Source organism: Tachyglossus aculeatus, chromosome 2 (assembly GCF_015852505.1).
Source record: "Tachyglossus aculeatus isolate mTacAcu1 chromosome 2, mTacAcu1.pri, whole genome shotgun sequence".
Lineage (NCBI taxonomy): Eukaryota > Metazoa > Chordata > Mammalia > Monotremata > Tachyglossidae > Tachyglossus > Tachyglossus aculeatus.
Window position 1 is genome coordinate 125,502,845 of NC_052067.1, and position 21,504 is coordinate 125,524,348.

Below are 21,504 nucleotides of genomic sequence, written 5' to 3' on the forward strand. Positions count from 1 at the left end.
CTTTAGTAAAATTAGCCTTTTGGATAAAAGAGACTGTCTATATTTAACAATAACCAAAATTCTATGTGCAAATTTGGGGAGACTTTTTAGATCACTTCCCAATCTAAGAGTGAGAATTAAGTCGTGGATAGATTTTTTTTTCCTATTCCTTTAAACAAATTAATCAGAACATCTAGGTTATGCTAACAATAATAATAATGTTGGTATTTGTTAAGTGCTTACTATGTGCCAAGCACTGTTCGGGTAGATATGGGGATTGAAATATAAGACTTTAGTAGTCCTATTTTTAAAGAACAGTGTGGATTAATTTATGCACCATTATTTTGCTTTTCCTTTTATGATCATTCTCAACATTTATTAAACGAAGCTGATTAAAACAGTAGTAAAGAAATATAAACAGAAAAGTGGCTACGGAGATGTCATGACTGGATAGGTCGGGGAAATTAATTGGGAAAAGCCTGGAGTAGCTAGAGGTCCCTTGTAAGAAGTGTTTTTTGAGGGGAAGGGGTCAGTGGTGTTTTGGTTAAACCGAGGAATGGGATGTTCCATTAGATCTTTTAGACTGTGAGCCCACTGTTGGGTAGGGACTGTCTCTATATGTTGCCAATTTGTACTTCCCAAGCGCTTAGTACAGTGCTCTGCACATAGTAAGCGCTCAATAAATACGATTGATGATGATGATGTTCCAGGATGAGGGAAAGCATGAACGATATAGGTCGGAGGTGAGGGAGCCAAATGTAGGAAGCATCACATTCATAGGGGGCCTAGGATGCTGTCCTGGGTGTTTTTAGTTACCGAATAGATCCTTTGGAAAGCTTTCCCCGTCATGTTTTCTAATTTTTTTTGTTAACGCTTCATTTTCTTTTAAATTGGTTTCAGGTGACTATTTCCGAGCCGATGAATTTGAGGACCAGTCCCAAGAGAACTTAAGTTCCTCATCCCTCCGAAGGAAGCTGTTTTTGGACGGCAAAGGAAGCATGTCTGACTGCCTGTCCCTGGCATCCCCGGAAAGTCCGCAGAGTAATGTCCCTGCGTCCCTCGGAGTCCTCTGTTCCATAGATTTATCTCCGGTTCCGTGTAGAAGCCCAGTGGAAACACCTAGTTCGGTAAGGAAACCTTTCATCTTTTTGCTTCGCGGTTATTGAACCATGGCAGTAATAGTAATAATGATAATGATGGCATTTGTGAGGTGCGAAGCACTGTTCTAAGCACTGGGGGGGATACAAAGTGATCAGGTTGTCCCACGGGGGGCTCACAGTCTTAATCCCCATTTTACAGATGAGGTAACTGAGGCTCGGAGAATAATAATAATGATGAAATTTGTTAAGCGCTTACTATGTGCAAAGCACTGTTCTGAGCGCTGGGGAGGTAACAAGGCAATCAGGTTGTCACAGTATTAATCCCCATTTTACAGATGAGGTAACTGAGGCCCAGAGAAGTTAAGTGACTTGCCCAAGGTCACACAGCAGACATGTGGCGGAGCCAGGATTTGAACCCATGACCTCTGACTCCAAAGCCCGGGCTCTTTCCGCTGAGCCACGCTGCTTCTCAGTACCCAGCTTTCGGCTATCAGTCGATTGATGGTGTTTATTTAATATTAATAATAATAATGGCATTTATTAAGCGCTTACTATGTGCAAAGCACCGTTCTAAGCGCTGGGGAGGTAACAAGGCAATCAGGTTGTCCCAAGGGGGGCTCACAGTCTTAATGCCCATTTTACAGATGAGGTAACTGAGGCTCAGAGAATAATAATAATGATGAAATTTGTTAAGCGCTTACTATGTGCAAAGCCCTGTTCTAAGCGCTGGGGAGGTAACAAGGCAATCAGGTTGTCCCAAGGGGGGCTCACAGTCTTAATGCCCATTTTACAGATGAGGTAACTGAGGCTCAGAGAATAATAATAATAATGATGAAATTTGTTAAGCGCTTACTATGTGCAAAGCACTGTTCTAAGCGCTGGGGAGGTAACAAGGCAATCAGGTTGTCCCAAGGGGGGCTCACAGTCTTAATCCCCATTTTACAGATGAGGTAACTGAGGCTCAGAGAATAATAATAATGATGAAATTTGTTAAGCGCTTACTATGTGCAAAGCACTGTTCTAAGCGCTGGGGAGGTAACAAGGCAATCAGGTTGTCCCAAGGCGGGCTCACAGTCTTAATCCCCATTTTACAGATGAGGTAACTGAGGCTCGGAGAATAATAATAATGATGAAATTTGTTAAGCGCTTACTATGTGCAAAGCACTGTTCTAAGCGCTGGGGAGGTAACAAGGCAATCAGGTTGTCACAGTATTAATCCCCATTTTACAGATGAGGTAACTGAGGCCCAGAGAAGTTAAGTGACTTGCCCAAGGTCACACAGCAGACATGTGGCGGAGCCAGGATTTGAACCCATGACCTCTGACTCCAAAGCCCGGGCTCTTTCCGCTGAGCCACGCTGCTTCTCAGTACCCGGCTTTCGGCTATCAGTCGATTGATGGTGTTTATTTAATACTACTAATAATAATGGCATTTATTAAGCGCTTACTATGTGCAAAGCACCGTTCTAAGCGCTGGGGAGGTTACGAGGTGATCAGGTTGTCCCACGGTGGGCTCACAGTCTTAATCCCCATTTTACAGATGAGGTAACTGAGGCTCGGAGAATAATAATAATGATGAAATTTGTTAAGCGCTTACTATGTGCAAAGCACTGTTCTAAGCGCTGGGGAGGTAACAAGGCAATCAGGTTGTCACAGTATTAATCCCCATTTTACAGATGAGGTAACTGAGGCCCAGAGAAGTTAAGTGACTTGCCCAAGGTCACACAGCAGACATGTGGCGGAGCCAGGATTCGAACCCATGACCTCTGACTCCAAAGCCCGGGCTCTTTCCGCTGAGCCACGCTGCTTCTCAGTACCCGGCTTTCGGCTATCAGTCGATTGATGGTGTTTATTTAATACTAATACTAATAATGGCATTTATTAAGCGCTTACTATGTGCAAAGCACCGTTCTAGGTGCTGGGGAGGTTACGAGGTGATCAGGTTGTCCCACGGTGGGCTCACAGTCTTAATCCCCATTTTACAGATGAGGTAACTGAGGCTCGGAGAATAATAATAATGATGAAATTTGTTAAGCGCTTACTATGTGCAAAGCACTGTTCTAAGCGCTGGGGAGGTAACGAGGCAATCAGGTTGTCCCAAGGGGGGCTCACAGTCTTAATCCCCATTTTACAGATCAGGTAACTGAGGCTTGGAGAATAATAATAATGATGAAATTTGTTAAGCGCTTACTATGTGCAAAGCACTGTTCTAAGCGCTGGGGAGGTAACAAGGCAATCAGGTTGTCCCACGGGGGGCTCACAGTATTAATCCCCATTTTACAGATGAGGTAACTGAGGCTCAGAGAATAATAATAATGATGAAATTTGTTAAGCGCTTACTATGTGCAAAGCACTGTTCTAAGCGCTGGGGAGGTAACAAGGCAATCAGGTTGTCCCAAGGGGGGCTCACAGTCTTAATCCCCATTTTACAGATGAGGTAACTGAGGCTCGGAGAATAATAATAATGATGAAATTTGTTAAGCGCTTACTATGTGCAAAGCACTGTTCTAAGCGCTGGGGAGGTAACAAGGCAATCAGGTTGTCCCAAGGGGGGCTCACAGTCTTAATCCCCATTTTACAGATGAGGTAACTGAGGCTCAGAGAATAATAATAATGATGAAATTTGTTAAGCGCTTACTATGTGCAAAGCACTGTTCTAAGCGCTGGGGAGGTAACAAGGCAATCAGGTTGTCCCAAGGGGGGCTCACAGTCTTAATCCCCATTTTACAGATGAGGTAACTGAGGCTCAGAGAATAATAATAATGATGAAATTTGTTAAGCGCTTGCTATGTGCAAAGCACTGTTCTAAGCGCTGGGGAGGTAACAAGGCAATCAGGTTGTCCCAAGGGGGGCTCACAGTCTTAATCCCCATTTTACAGATGAGGTAACTGAGGCTCAGAGAATAATAATAATGATGAAATTTGTTAAGCGCTTGCTATGTGCAAAGCACTGTTCTAAGCGCTGGGGAGGTAACAAGGCAATCAGGTTGTCCCAAGGGGGGCTCACAGTCTTAATGCCCATTTTACAGATGAGGTAACTGAGGCTCAGAGAATAATAATAATGATGAAATTTGTTAAGCGCTTACTATGTGCAAAGCACTGTTCTAAGCGCTGGGGAGGTAACAAGGCAATCAGGTTGTCCCAAGGGGGGCTCACAGTCTTAATCCCCATTTTACAGATGAGGTAACTGAGGCTCGGAGAATAATAATAATGATGAAATTTGTTAAGCGCTTACTATGTGCAAAGCACTGTTCTAAGCGCTGGGGAGGTAACAAGGCAATCAGGTTGTCACAGTATTAATCCCCATTTTACAGAGGAGGTAACTGAGGCCCAGAGAAGTTAAGTGACTTGCCCAAGGTCACACAGCAGACATGTGGCGGAGCCAGGATTTGAACCCATGACCTCTGACTCCAAAGCCCGGGCTCTTTCCGCTGAGCCACGCTGCTTCTCAGTACCCGGCTTTCGGCTATCAGTCGATTGATGGTGTTTATTTAATACTAATAATAATAATGGCATTTATTAAGCGCTTACTATGTGCAAAGCACCGTTCTAAGCGCTGGGGAGGTTACGAGGTGATCAGGTTGTCCCACGGGGGAGCTCACAGTCTTCATCCCCATTTTACAGAGGAGGGAACTGAGGCCAAGAGAAGTGAAGTGACTTGCCTAAAGTCACACAGCTGACAATTGGTGGATTGGGGATTTGAACCCATGACCTCTGACTCCAAAGCCCGTGCACTTTCCACTGAGCCACGCTGCTTCTTTGTTTAGCACTCGTTGTGTGCAGAGCACTGCCAAATTCGCATCAGTTGGTCTCGGGTAATCACGGGATGTGTTTTGATTATTCCTGAATAGTGCAGTATTATCTAATTAGCTGTTGATGACCAGCTAATTATTATCAGTTTCAAAATATCAAGAACCGTGTGGCCTGCCTATGGAAAAGAGCGCTGGCCTAGGAGTCAGAACATCTGTATCAATAAATACGATTTATTATAAATTATTGTAATATTATTATATTATTATATAATATAATTATATAATTATTATATTATTATTATAAATACGATTGATTGATTGATTGATCTGTACTCTAATCCCAGCTTTGCCAAGTGTTTGCTGTGTGACCTTGGGGAAGTCACTTACCTTCTCTGTCTTTTACAGTTGCCTCATCTGTAATAATAATGATGGCATTTGTTAAGCGCTTACTATGTGCAGAGCACTGTTGGGAGGTTACAGGGTGATCGAGAAGGAGTGTGGCTCAGTGGAAAGAGCCCGGACTTTGGAGTCAGAGGTCATGGGTTCAAATCCCGGCTCTGCCACTTGTCAGCTGTGTGACTTTGGGCAAGTCACTTCACTTCTCTGGGCCTCAGTTACCTCATCTGTAAAATGGGGATGACGACTGTGAGCCCCATGTGGGACAGCCTGATTACCGTGTATCCCCCCAGCGCTTAGAACAGTGCTTTGCACATAGCGCTTAATAAATGTCATCATTATTATTTTATTATCAGGTTGTCCCATGGGGGGCTCACAGTCTTAATCCCCGTTTTACAGATGAGGTAACAGAGAAGTTAGGTGACTTGCCCAAAGTCACACAGCTGCTAGAGAAGCAGCGTGGCTCAGTGGAAAGAGCCCGGACTTTGGAGTCAGAGGTCATGGGTTCAAATCCCGGCTCTGCCACTTGTCAGCTGTGTGACTGTGGGCAAGTCACTTCACTTCTCTGGGCCTCAGTTACTTCATCTGTAAAATGGGGGTGAAGACTGTGAGCCCCACGTGAGACAGCCTGATTACCGTGTATCCCCCCAGCGCTTAGAACAGTGCTTTGCACATAGTAAGCGCTTAATAAATGTCATCATTATTATTTTATTATTATCAGGTTGTCCCATGGGGGGCTCACAGTCTTGATCCCCATTTTACAGATGAGGTAACTGAGGCACAGAGAAGTTAGGTGACTTGCCCAAAGTCACACAGCTGCTAGAGAAGCAGCGTGGCTCAGTGGAAAGAGCCCGGACTTTGGAGTCAGAGGTCATGGGTTCAAATCCCAGCTCTGCCACTTGTCAGCTGTGTGACTTTGGGCAAGTCACTTCACTTCTCTGGGCCTCAGTTACCTCATCTGTAAAATGGGGATGAAGACTGTGAGCCCCATGTGAGACAGCCTGATTACCATGTATCCCCCCAGCGCTTAGAACAGTGCTTTGCACATAGCGCTTAATGAATGTCATCATTATTATTTTATTATCAGGTTGTCCCATGGGGGGCTCACAGTCTTAATCCCCGTTTTACAGATGAGGTAACAGAGAAGTTAAGTGACTTGCCCAAAGTCACACAGCTGCTAGAGAAGCAGCATGGCTCAGTGGAAAGAGCACGGACTTTGGAGTCAGAGGTCATGGGTTCAAATCCCGGCTCTGCCACTTGTCAGCTGTGTGACTGTGGGTAAGTCACTTCACTTCTCTGGGCCTCAGTTACTTCATCTGTAAAATGGGGATGAAGACTGTGAGCCCCACGTGAGACAACCTGATTACCGTGTATCCCCCCAGCACTTAGAACAGTGCTTTGCACATAGTAAGCGCTTAATAAATGTCATCATTATTATTTTATTATCAGGTTGTCCCATGGGGGGCTCACAGTCTTAATCCCCGTTTTACAGATGAGGTAACTGAGGCACAGAGAAGTTAGGTGACTTGCCCAAAGTCACACAGCTGCTAGAGAAGCAGCGTGGCTCAGTGGAAAGAGCCCGGGTTTGGGAGTCAGAGGTCATGGGTTCAAATCCCGGATCCGCCACATGTCTGCTGTGTGACTTTGGGCAAGTCACTTCACTTCTCTGGGCCTCAGTTACCTCATCTGTAAAATGGGGATTAAGACTGTGAGCCCCCAGTGGGACAACCTGATCACCTTGTAACCTCCCCCGCGCTTAGAACAGCGGTTTGCACGTAGTAAGTACTTAAAAAATGCCATCATTATTATTGTTATTATTATTAATTGGCAGAGCAGGGATTTGAACCATGGCCTCTGACTCCAAAGCCCGGGCTCTTTCCACTGAGCCACGCTGCTTCTCAAAAATCTTTAAAATGGGGATCATCATCATCATCAATTGTATTTATTGAGCGCTTACTATGTGCAGAGCACTGTACTAAGCGCTTGGGAAGTACAAATTGGCAACATATAGAGACAGTCCCTACCCAACAGTGGGCTCACAGTCTAAAAGGGGGAGACAGAGAACAAAACCAAACATACTAACAAAATAAAATACATAGAATAGATATGTACAAGTAAAATAAATAAATAAATATTGAATATTATTAATAATGATAATAAATATTAATTAATATTAAATAAATAAATTAATATTAAGATAAATAAATAAGAGGATCACATCCTCTCTCCAAGGAGAGCCCTGTGTGGGGCAGGAACTGTGTCCAACCTGATGAACTAGTCTCCGCCCCAACGCTTGACACGTAGTAAGCGCTGAACAAATGCCATAAAAAAAAGGTATGGCTAAACACAAAGTACTTGATACCTAGTAAGCGCTTAAGTACTTTTGAGGAAATGTCAATTTGCCAAGATGGACTCAGTTCTGCCAGAGCACGAGTTCTGAATTGAAGGGTCTGTAGAATGAGAGCATGCTTTCCTGGCAACATCATCATCATCAATCGTATTTATTGAGCGCTTACTATGTGCAGAGCACTGTACTAAGCGCTTGGGAAGTACAAATTGGCAACATAGAGAGACAGTCCCTACCCAACAGGGGGCTCACGGTCTAAAAGGGGGAGACAGAGAACAAAATCAAACATACTGACAAAATAAAATAAAATAAATAAATAAAATAAAATAGAATAAAATAGAATAAATAGGCAACATGAGCCCGGCTGGGCACTGTGGGACACGGCAGCGGAAGAAAGGGCCACGGGCCTGCGTGTGTACGCACACGTCGATGACTGTGGTCAAGGTGAGGGTTATGGCACAAGCCTTCCTTTTTGGGAGGACAGATTAAGTCTACTAACTTCCAGAGTACCGGTGTTTTGCCCCGCTAAAATATCATTTGACACGCCACGTTTAAACCAAACCCAACATGGGGTAATTTGGGGCAAGAGGTGGAGGAGTGAGATTTCTAAACATCCATTTTTTTTCAAGAGGTGCTTGTAAAAGCTTTTTTTAGTGCAAGAGTTGGGGCTATAAATCCAGCGCTTAGAACAGTGCTTTGCACATAGTAAGTGCTTAATAAATGCTACTAAATACCGTAAATAAGGGATTGGTGTGTGACTAGAAGGAGAAAGATCATTTATCACCTAAGAATGTTAGAACCTTTAGTACTTAGGTATGATTATTTGAGAGCTGCTGAGAGCTCACCTCCTCCAGGAGGCCTTCCCAGACTGAACCCCTTCCTTCTTCTCCCCCTCGCCCCCCTCTCCATCCCCCCCATCTTACCTCCTTCCCTTCCCCACAGCACCTGTATATATGTATATGTTTGTACATATTTTTAACTCTATTTATTTTATTTGTACATATCTGTTCTATTTTATTTTGTTAGTATGTTTGGTTTTGTTCTCTGTCTCCCCCTTTTAGACTGTGAGCCCACTGTTGGGTAGGGACTGTCCCTCTATGTTGCCAATTTGTACTCTCCCAAGCGCTTAGTACAGTGCTCTGCACATAGTAAGCGCTCAATAAATATGATTGATGATGATTGATGATTATTTGAATCCCTCTCTTTGCCTTTATGGCCCGGGCCAGGTTAAGCCTCCCATGGGCTCCATTCCGTGTCATTATTGGGGCCATTTCCTTGGCTTCTCCCCGATCCGGACTGACCCCCACATCCATCCCACCCCTGCCCTTAGGAAGAGGGCTGGTCTCTCACATGGCCACGATTCTTCTCCAGCCCAGCTCCTGTCCTTTTCATTCATTCATTCAGTCGTATTTATTGAGCGCTTCCTGTGTGCAGAGCACTGTACTAAGCGCTTGGAAAGTACAGTTCGGCAACAGATAAAGAAAGTCCCTACCCAACAACGGGCTCACAGTCTAGAAGGGGGGGACAGGCAACAAAACAAGTAGACAGGCATCAATCTGAGGGCTTATTCCACGCGAGCTGCTCTGAAAGCCAGCCCAGGCCTTTCTGCTGTATTTTGGCCCTGCCTACGGCATATATTCATACGGCATATATATTGTATATTCAGCTCACCAGTCAGCTGTTTCATCCTGATGTACTTGAACTACTTCCTTCTCTATCCTCCTATTCTCCTCATTTTGGTTGCCTTCCTCCCGCTTTATATTGTGAGCGCCTGAAGGGCAGGGAAAGAGCTTGCCTGTCTTCTGTCATACTCTCCTGAATGCTTAGTACAGTGCTTCACAAAGAAGCAGCGTGACTCAGTGGAAAAGAGCCTGGGCTTTCAAGTCAGAGGGAATCAATCAATCATATTTATTGAGCGCTTACTATGTGCAGAGCACTGTACTAAGCGCTTCGGAAGTACAAATTGGCAACATATAGAGACAGTCCCTACCCAACAGTGGGCTCACAGTCTAAAAGGGGGAGACAGAGGAAAAAAAACCAAACGTACTAACAAAATAAAATAAATGGAATAGATATGTACAAGTAAAATAAATAGAGTAATAAATATGTACAAACATATATCCATATATACAGGTGCTGTGGGGAAGGGAAGGAGGTAAGATGGGGGGGATGGAGAGGGGGACGAGGGGGAGAGGAAGGAAGGGGCTCAGTCTGGGAAGGCCTCCTGGAGGAGGGGAGCTCTCAGCAGGGCCTTGAAGGGAGGAAGAGAGCTAGCTTGGCGGGTGGGCAGAGGGAGGGCATTCCAGGGAAGCAGCGTGGCTCAGCGGAAAGAGCCCGGGCTTTGGAGTCAGAGGTCGTGGGTTCAAATCCTGGCTCTGCCACTTGTCAGCTGTGTGACTTTGGGCAAGTCGCTCCACTTCTCTGGGCCCCAGTTACCTCATCTGTAAAGTGGGGATTAAGACTGTGAGCCTCTCGTGGGACAACCTGATCACCTTGTAACCTCCCCAGCGCTTAGAACAGTGCTTTGCACATAGTAAGCGCTTAATAAATGCAATTATTATTATTATTATTATGCATTCAAATCCCAGCTCCGCCAATTGTCAGCTGTGTGACTTTGGGCAAGTCGCTTAACTTCTCTGGGCCTCAGTTCCCTCATCTGTAAAATGGGGATGAAGACTGTGAGCCCCCCGTGGGACAACCGGATCACTTTGTAACCTCTCCAGCGCTTAGAACAGTGCTTTGCACGTAGTAAGCGCTTAATAAATGCCATCATTATTATTATTATTACAGTTCTTCACATGTACCAGGGTGTTTCCGGCAGGGAAGGAGCTTGCCTATCTTCTGTCATACTCTCCTGAGTGCTTAGTACAGTGTTTCACATGTATTAGGGGGTTTGGGGTGGGGAACAGGTCTGCTAACTCTGTTGTATTGTACTATCCCAAGCAGTAGTACAATGCAAGAACTCAATAAGTACCATTGATTGTTGTATTTTACTCCCCTAAGGGTTTAGTCCAGTGCTTTGCACTTATTATGGTGTCTTAGCCAAGGAACATGGCTGCTACCTGTTGTAGTCTCCCAAGGGTTTAGCATAGTGTTCTGCATATTGGAAGCACTCGGTAAATATCGTCGATCGATTGATATTTACCACTGATAGTGAAAAGGGAAATCTGAATTCATTTGCATGGCACAGTGGAAAGAGCACGGGCTTGGGAATCAGAGTCAAGGGTTCTAATCCCGGCTCCACCGCATGTCTGCTGTGTGACCTTGGGTAAGTCGCTTAACGTCTCTGAGCCTGTTACCTCATCTGTAATGGGGATTAAGACTGTGAGCCCCACGTGGGACAACCTGATCACCTTGTAGACCCCCCCCCCGCACTTAGAACAGTGCTTCACTCATAGTAAGCGCTTAACAAATACCATCATTATTATTATTATTGTTATTTATCCGGCCTGCTGCATTGTTAAGCCTAACGGACTCGATCCCACGATCCGACTCCTGGCTTTAAAGCAGTTTCCCTAGCCTCTCTCCTGCTCCCAGTGAGCTGATCCAGGAATATCATCATCAATCGTATTTATTGAGCGCTTACTATGTGCAGAGCACTGTACTAAGCGCTTGGGAAGTACAAATTGGCAACATATATATGAATTCTGCCCAGTGGCACTCGGGCTGACGCAGGAACAGCATTCTCAGGAAAGACTGGTGGGGACACAGTAGCAGTCGCGGGAAGAAGAGTGGAGTTTAGAAGTGTCCCTTCTAGACTGTGAGCCCGTTGTTGGGTAGGAACCGTCTCTATATGTTGCTGACTTGTACTTCCCAAGCGCTTAGTACAGTGCTCTGCACACAGTAAGCGCTCAATAAATTGAGTGAGTGAATGAATGAAGTCAGAGGATGAGGAAGATAAGAGCCGCAGTCACGGATGGAGGGGGAGCCAAATGCCGCCAGTGTCTCCTGCACACGTTTTAAGTGCTGCACTAGAGAAAATCGTCTTTTAATGCAACACCCAAGATCACAAATTCTATTCCCCATTGATTCAGGGGTTCTGTGAAGTAGATTGCATTTTATAATAATAATAATGGCATTTGTTAAGCGCTTACTATGTGCAAAGCACTGTTCTAAGCGCTGGGGGGGATACAGTGGGATCAAGTTGTCCCACGTAGGGCTCACAGTCTTAATCCCCATTTTTACAGATGAGGGAACTGAGGCTCAGAGAAGTTAAGTGACTTGCCCAAGGTCACACAGCAGAATTGTGGCGGAGCCGGGATTCGAACCCACGACGTCTGACTCCAGAGCCCGGGTTCTTTCCACTGAGCCACGCTGTATGCTGCAAGGTCCTTGAGGACAGAGTCTGCCGGGCTCTTAGTTGTAATTCATTCATTCATTTAGACGTAATTGTGTACTGGTAAAATAAATAGAGTAATAAATCTGTACAAACATATATACAGGTGCTGTGGGGAGGGGAGGGAGAGGAAGGAGGGGGCTCGGTCTGGGAAGGCCTCCTGGAGGAGGTGAGCTCTCAGTAATCTTCCCAAACGCTCTGTACAGGGGCTTTGCTCACAAGTATCCGAGAAGTATTATCACACGCCGGCACAGACGAAGGGCCACATGAGGTTCCACTCAATAGTTGTTTTACATTTTCTTTTTATGCCTTCTTGGTTCTGTGTAAAACTCACAGAAATCCGAAAAAATCAAACTGTTTAGCAGACTCAACTTTTAGTAAAATTGGGTAATTGTAATTTGCGCGTGGTACATTTCAGTGGTTTAGATTGGTGCCACTTCCAAGAGCATCTGGAAGTTCTGGTGTGGGTTTGTGTATGTGTTTTTTGAGCGGTCTGAAGGTCCTAAGCCTCCGGGTGGTCGGGCCACGGTTGAAGAGCGGCAAAGCCTGAGATGTCCTGAGACCAAAATGGGAGCTTTCCTCAGAAAGTCAGAAGAAAAAAATTCACCCACCTGATAGCTATGAAATTTCACAGATCTTACGGTTCTTCTTAGAATATACCCAACCATAGGTTCGAAAAATTATTTCACGAATCTTGGCAGTTTCTTTCATTCTTTAACGCTTCGCTCTTGAAAATGTAAAATACACTGCACTTCTTGTTGGAAATTGTATTGTATCTGTTACCTTGTGGAGAAGCAGCGTGGCTCAGTGGAAAGAGCCCGGGCTTCGGAGTCAGAGGTCGTGGGTTCAAATTCCGGCTCTGCCAACTGTCAGCGTGTGACTTTGGGCAAGGCGCTTAACTTCTCTGGGCCTCAGTTACCTCGTCTGTAAAATGGGGATTAAAACTGTGAGCCCCCCGTGGGACAACCTGATCACCTTGTAACCTCCCCAGCGCTTAGAACAGTGCTTTGCACATAATAAGCGCCTAACAAATACCAATCATTATTATTATTATTATTGTGAGACCCTCAATTAAAAAAAATCAGAGACCCTGTAGCTATGCCATTGTAAAATTGTTAATGACCAAGTGCTCTGTCGATGTGACCTTTTATCATACCTTTTATCATAATTTTTTTAATCCCAGGGTCAGTTTTCCTCCAGCCCTATTCGAGGAGGTGCAAGGGCGTACAGCCTGGGAAGCGTAACTAGCCCTACTTTTCCAGAGAAGTCTCCCTCAACTGCTGCTTCACCAACGTTTTCGCCAATTGCTTTTCAGATAGGGAAGACGCCACTTTCAGGTATGGCTGATGTCTGGCTGATCATCATCGTCATCATCAATCGTATTTATTGAGCGCTTACTATGTGCAGAGCACTGTACTAAGCGCTTGGGAAGTACAAATTGGCAACATATAGAGACAGTCCCTACCCAACAGTGGGCTCACAGTCTAAAAGGGGGAGACAGAGAACAAAACCAAACATACTAACAAAATAGAATAGATATGTACAAGTAAAATAAATAAATAAATGGAGTAATAAATATGTACAAACATATATACATATATACAGGTGCTGTGGGGAAGGGAAGGAGGTAAGATGGGGGGATGGAGAGGGGGACGAGGGGGAGAGGAAGGAAGGGGCTCAGTCTGGGAAGGCCTCCTGGAGGAGGTGAGCTCTCAGCAGGGCCTTGAAGGGAGGAAGAGAGCTAGCTTGGCGGATGGGCAGAGGGAGGGCATTCCGGGCCCGGGGGATGACGTGGGCCGGGGGTCGATGGCGGGACAGGCGAGAGCGAGGCCTCTAGGCATTTGAAGAGTCAGAACACTTCGTGTCAAAAGGACAGACAGAGGGTGGTTTTAGCCCATTTCATTCCTGAGGTTCCCAGCTGAACAGTGTATGATTTCAGATGGGCACATTTTGAAGGTTAAATGTAAACAAGAGCAATTGGCACAACATTTTTCAGGGAATTATCTTCACCTCGTCAGACTACAGAGTGATTCTCTGTGGAAAAATAGGTCCCAGCTAGTCCCCGTGTGAACCTGGGTCTCACAGGCCGTGAACGGCCCAGTTGCCCTAACCCAGAGGCTTTCCTGCCCTGACTGAAGGAGGAGGAGGAGAAAGAGGAGGAGGAGAAGGAGCATTTGAGCAGAGCTTGGGACTTTCAGCCCCACAGCGCTTACCACAGCGGTTGGAAATTCTCCGACTCAGGTTGAGCAGAGCACCCTCCCCTCCCCTCAAGGCCTGTAAACTCTCTCTAGACTACGCTCATTGTGGACAAGGAACATGTCTACCAACTCTGTTAGACTGTACTCTCCCGAGCGCTCAGTACAGTGCTCTGCACACAGTAAGCACTCAGTAAAAAACGATTGAATGAATGAAGGCCGTAAGCATCCAACCTTTGATGCCAATCTTTTAGACTGTGAGCCCACTGTTGGGTAGGGACTGTCTCTATATGTTGCCAACTTGTACTTCCCAAGTGCTTAGTACAGCGCTCTGCACACAGTAAGCGCTCGATAAATATGATTGCTTGATCGGAAAGCGGATTATCTCTGCTTCAAAACACCTGACCCCATCAGCAAGTGTGATGTGCAGAAAAGCGGCCCTTATGGCCTCTTTGGGTTTGCCTGAGGTCGGATGATAGGGACCATAACCGTAGTTCGTGTGGCCGTTATTCAGTACCTGTTAATGTAAAGGTACAGGCCGTAAAATTTTTCATACCCTGTTTTCAAAAAAAGTACAATAATTGATCAAAAATATTTATAATTTATTTATAATTTATTTATTATATATTTATTGTGCAGAGCCCTAGAGAAAGGGCTTGGGAGAATACAATACATTGAAAGCTTGGCCTAGTGGAAAAATGTGGGAGGCGGGGATCAGGACAGCCAGTTCTCCTTCCCGCTCCACCGCTTAGACAAGTGTCTTCTCCTCTCAGGGCCTCATTTTTCCCAGCTGCAAAATGGGGACGGTATAACGCAAGCACTTAGATTTTTGGGACAGGGACTGTGTCCGAACTGATAGCCTTGTGTCTACCCCGCTGCTTACTTACCATATAGCAAAAGTTTAATAAATCCCATAATCATTAGGGAAGCATTGTGGCCTAGTGTATTCAAGGGCCTGGGGATCAGACCTAGTGGATAGAACACAAGCCTGGGAGTCAGAAGGACCTGGGTTCTAATCTCGGCGCCGCCATTTGTCTGCCATGTGTGACTTTGGACAAGTCACTTCACTCCTCTGTGTCTGTTACCTCATCTGTAAAATGGGGGTTGAAACTGTGACCCCCAAGTGGGACGGGGACTGTGTCCAACCCTATTAGCTTGTATCTACCCCAGCACTCAGAACAGTGCTTGACACATAGTAAGCACTTAACAAATACTATTATTATTATCTTTATTATTAATATTATTACCGGTTCAGACTCCGCCACTTGTCTGCTGTTTGGCCATGAGAAAGTCATTTAACTCCTTTGTGCCTTTGTTACCTCATCTGTAAAATGGGGATTAAGATTTTGAGCCCCATGCAGGACATGGATTAGCTTGCATGTATCCCAGCACTTATAACACTGCCCGGCAAATAGTAAGCGCTTAACAAACGTCACAATTATTATTGTTATCCTTATTACTGTTATTACAATAACAAAGTGTTTTATTGTACTGTCCCAAGCAATCAATCAATCGTATTTATTGAGCGCTTACTGTGTGCAGAGCACTGTACTAAGCGCTTGGGAAGAACAAGTTGGCAACATATAGAGACAGTCCCTATCCAACAGTGGGCTCACAGTCTAGAAGGGGAAGCACTAAGCACAATCTAAGCACTAAGCACAGTCTAAGAAGCACTTAGTACAGTGTTCTCTACACAGTAAGTGTTCAATAAATACGATTGATTCTAGAAGCAGAATAATTTAATGGAAGAGCATGTGCAAACTTGAGAACCTTCTTGTTTAATATCGACATTACTGTTTAATCAGTTGTATTTTTTCAATCAGTCATATTTATTGAATGCTTACTGTATGCAGAGCACTGTAGTAAGCACTTGGAGGAGTACGATAAAACAAAGTTGGCAGACACTTTCCCTGCCCAACCAACAACAACAACAATCGTATTTATTGAGCGCTTACTGTGTGCAGAGCACTGTACTAAGCGCTTGGGAAGTACAAATTGGCAACATATAGAGACAGTCCTTACCCAACAGTGGGCTCACAGTCTAAAAGGGCTTGCAGTCTAGTTGCTTAATGGCAAACAAGGCATTTAAAACTCCATAATAAAACAAATTCTTAAATGGAGGTGAAATTAGAAAGACGACTTTCATTTGCCCTGTAATAGATTTACAAGTGCTAAGAAGTATTTTCTTTGATATTACAATGACAGACAGTATAGTATAGTTTCTGTCTTTATGAGCCTATTTTGTGGTCTTTTTTTTTCCCCCCGTGCCCATAGAGCCAGAAGAATTTGCTTTTCGTTCTCCTGATGCCCCATCGGTACCAAGCGCTCACGGAATTTCCAACTCTTGTACCAGAAGTCCTTATATAGATGGATGTTCTCCAATTAAAAACTGGTCCCCGATGAGCCTTGGGACATGCAGGCGAAGTGCCCAGTATCGGACGCCTCTGATTCGGATTCCTTTTACCCTTGAGCATCACAGCAAAGAGGAAGAGAAAGAGAACGCCCCGCTCACGGAGCCCCCGCCGCCCGCGCTGGATCCCGGAGTCCCCCCGTGCCCCCCGGCCGGTGACGCTTGCCCCCATGGCACGCATCTCGTCGTGACCGCCGTGTCCGTTACGTCCGATCAGGCCCGCGCCTGCGACCGTGAGTCGGCTCTGTCGCAGGACGCCGAAGGTGCCAAAGAAAACAACACCGTCGATATGGTCGATCCCGTAGAGGTAACAGACCAGCACACTTGGTCCAAGGAGACGGTTGGTAACGGCAGCCTGCCGATGACCGGCTTTATGACTGGAATTGCGTTCAGCATTGAAAGTTCTCACATGTGCATGTCACCTCTTGCAGAAAGCAGCGTCATTCCTTGCGAAAGCAGTAGCATTCAGGTAGGGTTTTGCTCTTAGGGGAACGCTGTATTCTGATTTTTTTTCTTGGAAACTTTAAAAGTGACGGGGTTTTTCTAGTCTGAGATAATTGGAAAAGAAAGGAAATTTTGATTTCATCAAAATCAATTCTTTTGTAATTAGAATTCAATAGGCCGTATTTTCTCCCTTTTTCTATAGTGGAGTTGGGTCAGTTTAAGCAGCCGAACACAAAGGTTTTATATGACCCTAAGTTTTTTGTAAAATTCATTTTGAAGCCTCTGCGGGACAAAAACCTTCTCCGATACTAATTCCCGGTGTAATTCGTACTCCTAATGCGGTTCTGTCCTTGTGATACTCTCAGGCAGACAGCGGCTACAATACGCAGACTGGCGGAAACAGCATTATGGATGTAGTTGTGGGAGAGAGTGGCAGTGGAGAAAACGAATCGCTACCCTGTGAGATTCAGGGCAATCCTCAACTTTTCAAATCAAAGGTAGGTCAAACCTGTAAATGCGTGCAAAAACTACTGTGGCATTAATGGAATCCTTCCTGCATATTCTCGTGCCGAAGTCTCGGGACGGAAGCTTGGCTGACATTGCCCCCTGGTTCCGTGGGGCTGGAGTTGGCCTTTGAAGTGTCTTTTTTCTCCAGTCCGATTACCTTTGGCCGCTGATATACCCCCTTATATCTCCCCTGGTTCCCAACGGTGGCCTCCTCCAACCCTGCCAGATTCTGGATAATAATAATTTAAAAAATACTAATGATGGTACTTGTTAAGCCCTTACTTTATGCCTAGCACTGTTCTAAGCACTGAGGTAGATACGAGTTAACTAAGTTAGACACAGTCCCTGTCCCACAATCTTAATCCCCATTTTACAGATGAGGAAACGGGGGCCCAGAGAAGTGAAGTGACTTGCCCAGGGTCACACCGCAGACAAGTAGCGGGGGCCGGGATTAGAACTCGGGTCCTTCTGGCACCCAAGCCGTGCTCTAAGCCACACTGCTTTTCGATCCTCACCCTTTCTCCAAACCGAAAGAGCGGCTACCGCCTCTGTGCTTTTGTATGTCGCGGACTCTCGGTGTGTTGTGAGCAGGGTGGGCTAACAGGGCTGTAGTCCAGAAGCCTTGGATTAGGAAGACTCCGCCCAACCCTTTTCCCTCCCCTCCATCGGTGAAACTGCTGCTTGGGATATTTTAAAGGTGACCCCTCTCGCCATCCCTCTGAACGGGCACTTTTGGTGGCTACTGATCCATTCTGTTAAGGAGAGAAACAGTAGCCGGACCACAAGCTAATAGCTCCGCTGCAACCCCCGGGCATTTTCCCGGCCCAGTACAGCCCCACCACCGACCGGTGGGCTTGTGCTTGGCTCTTCCAGGAGACGTGGTCGTTTTGAGTCCGTTGGGCCGGCTGGTGTAGTGGGGGGCGACGAGACTGGGCAGGGAATGGACACTGGGACGGACAATGGAGTCCCAGTGGCCAGAAAGCATCTGCCTCCCTGGGGAATGGTTCGTTAGCACCGCTCAGGTGCTGCCGGCTGGCTCCCCAACCGTTCTGTGGAGATGGCCACCTCCCGCGGGTTAGTGGCCACCTCCTGCGGGTTAGTAGCCACCTGTTGGGCAGGGGTTCAGCACCAGCTCTTGTTCATCAGAGCGCCTTTCCCTGAAGCTATTGTTCCCGGTGCCCCGAGGAGGAATGGCGTTGATTGCTTTTCGAGGAGAGTCTTTAAGTTAAATGGAGAGGGAAATATGGGCTCTGTGTTAAAATGGAATTTGGGGGTTAGGGAAAGTCAGAATTGTAGGGTAAAGGTGACTCGTGGTGGGGCGGGGGGGATTTGTGTGTGTGTGTGTGTGTGTGTGTGTGTGTGTGTGTGTGTGTGTGTGTGTGTGTGTGTGCTTTTCTGCTTCCAGTGGGCTGCGAGGGGCAAAGGAGGGCTCCTCTGCCACCAGTCTTCCTCTCGCGTCGACTTCCAGCTACCTTAACAGAGCAAGCCACGGGGTAAATCAATCAATCAATTGTATTTATTGAGCGCTCACTGTGTGCGGAGCACTGTACTAAGTGCTAAGGGTAAAGTCTACTTTACTAAGTACTAAGGGTCACTGTACAGTACTTCACTGTACAGTAGTACAGTACTTCACTGTACTAAGGGTAAAGTGTGGTTAGGAGGAGAAGTGTGCCACGAAATGCCATTGCTCGGAGCGGGAATCCTCCCGACTTGCTCCTCGAGGGCAGCCCCCTCCCCACTTCAAAAACAAAATCAGCCGGTCAGTCAGTGGTACTTATTGAGTGCTTACTCTGTGCAGAGCACTGTACTAAGCACTTGGAAGAATGCAGTACGAGTCAATAGGCACGTTCCCTGCCCACAACCAGCTTAGAGTCGAGGGACTGTGTTCATTCCCGCGTAAGTAAACTCTACCCCGTTTCGTCTCGAATGCAGTATTCCGGTTTGTGTTCTAAACTTTCTCCTCTTTTTCTTTTCTTGATTTTCGTACAGCAAGGGCAACCAACTCAAGGATGCTGGGCCAAAAACGTGCCTTCGGCCCAGTGGAGCGGGCCGTAGAGATGCCCGTTGGAAAGCAGTTGAATTTGCAGGTTTTATTCAGCCTGTGACCGGAGTGTAATAACTGTATGATTGGGATGAAATTACCTCAGCTACATCTTGAGAACTTGTAGAAGTCCTCCCCAATGTGAAAGGGGGCACTGAAAATCAAGTGCCTGAATCGATGATGTTTACAGGAAACGGTGAAGCTAACAATGCCTAGAATTCTAACAGATCACAGATGTACCAGTTAATTCATTTTTATCACTAGACATTTTCAAATTAACACAGAAATTACGATTTGATGCCTGAAGAAGACCGACAGAATACTGCAAGTTTCGAGATGGTTATGGGACAAATTCAATCATTTGTCATTTTTCAATTTGCTATTACCAAGGGTAAAATACTGGCTTTAAGTGTGTAACAAATAATGAACCCTTATTTGTAATTTTGCCCTTTTAAACATTGTGCACTTTCCATCATGGCGACTTGAATGTTTTAAACATGACTATTGACTCTAGCCTTGGCATAAATTATGAAACTACAATTTAACTGTGAAAAAGAACAGTATAGCTATACCTGCAACTTTACAGTTTACATTTTTTGGAGGAGTATATTTCTAGAATATGTAGTATGCCCTTGCGTATCATCCTTTTGAATATTTTTTTCATTCAGCATTATCTAAATGTTTAAACAAACAAGGAAAAAGTTTCTGCCACAAGGTGTGACTTTTTAAAACTTAAATTTAATGAAATATTTTGTCTTGTTCTACCAAGGAAGTTTCGGAAGCTGAATCACATGGCTTTTTGCCTATTTACCACAAAATAAACATGTTTCTAAACTAGTTGTGTCTTTCATGGAGTTTTAAAAACATATATATATATATATATACACACATATATATATACACGTAGATATATGTATATATATCTCTACATAGCTATATATGTATATATATATATATATCTACGTAGATATATATAGATATATATGTATATATATCTACGTAGATATATATGTATATATATCTACGTAGATATATATGTGTATATATGTATCTACGTAGATATATATGTGTATATATGTATCTACGTAGATATATATGTGTATATATGTATCTACGTAGATATATATGTGTATATATGTATCTACGTAGATATATATGTGTATATATATACACATATGTATGTGGAAATCAGCTAGATTTATAGTAATAATAATGGTATTTGTTAAGCACTTACTCTGTGCCAAGCACTTTCTTTTTAATGGCATTTATTAAGCGCTTACTATGTGCAAAGCACCGTTCTAAGCACTGGGGTAGATACAAGGTAATCAGGTTGTCCCATGTGGGGCTCACAGTCCTAATCCCCATTTTACAGATGAGGTAACTGAGGCACAGAAAAGTTAAGTGACTTGCTCAAGGTCACACAGCAGACAAGTGGCGGAGCCTTGAGAATTTTAAATTTTCACCTGAAAAGAATAAAGTGTCCAAAAATAGTTTTCATGTTTCGAATCTTGCATCATCGTCAATCATCAATCGTATTTATTGAGCGCTTACTGTGTGCAGAGCACTGTACTAAGCGCTTGGGAAGTACAAGTTGGCAACATATAGAGACGGTCCCTACCCAACAGTGGGCTCACGGTCTAAAATGAAATCAAAAATGAATTTAATACTAAGCCCCTACTTTGTGCAAGCCACTGTTTTGAAGCGTTAAGGAAAATATATGGAAAATTAGCCATTGAGATGTTGATGTTTAAATAGTAGTACAACATTTTCACTTTGGTTACCAATGTAAAATACTGCATATGTGCCTAACAAATAATGAGCTGTTAAATGTAATTTTCCCCATGTGCACATGGTACACTTTCCATCATGGCAATTTGAAATGTTTAAACATGAATATAAGTTAAGAGCAGCGTGGCCTAGTGGGAAAAGCACGGGCTTGAGAGTCAGAGGAGCTGGGTTTTATCCCCTGCTCTCCCATGCACCTGCTGTGTGACCCCAG

At 44.9% G+C, this 21,504-nt stretch overlaps 1 protein-coding gene across 2 annotated transcripts in view; it reads left to right on the plus strand.

Moving 5' to 3' along the window:
* The window catches only part of BORA (BORA aurora kinase A activator), a 43,235-nt gene extending 22,893 nt beyond the window's left edge, over positions 1-20,342 (plus strand). For both annotated transcript variants that reach the window (XM_038742384.1, XM_038742395.1), the window contains exons 8-12: positions 880-1,106; positions 13,092-13,245; positions 16,378-16,982; positions 17,323-17,454; positions 19,454-20,342. In XM_038742384.1, coding sequence (XP_038598312.1) covers positions 880-1,106; positions 13,092-13,245; positions 16,378-16,982; positions 17,323-17,454; positions 19,454-19,519 — 1,184 coding nt within the window. In that variant the 3' untranslated portion in view covers positions 19,520-20,342. The remainder of the gene's footprint in view (positions 1-879; positions 1,107-13,091; positions 13,246-16,377; positions 16,983-17,322; positions 17,455-19,453) is intronic.
* The last annotated feature ends 1,162 nt before the right edge of the window (positions 20,343-21,504 follow it).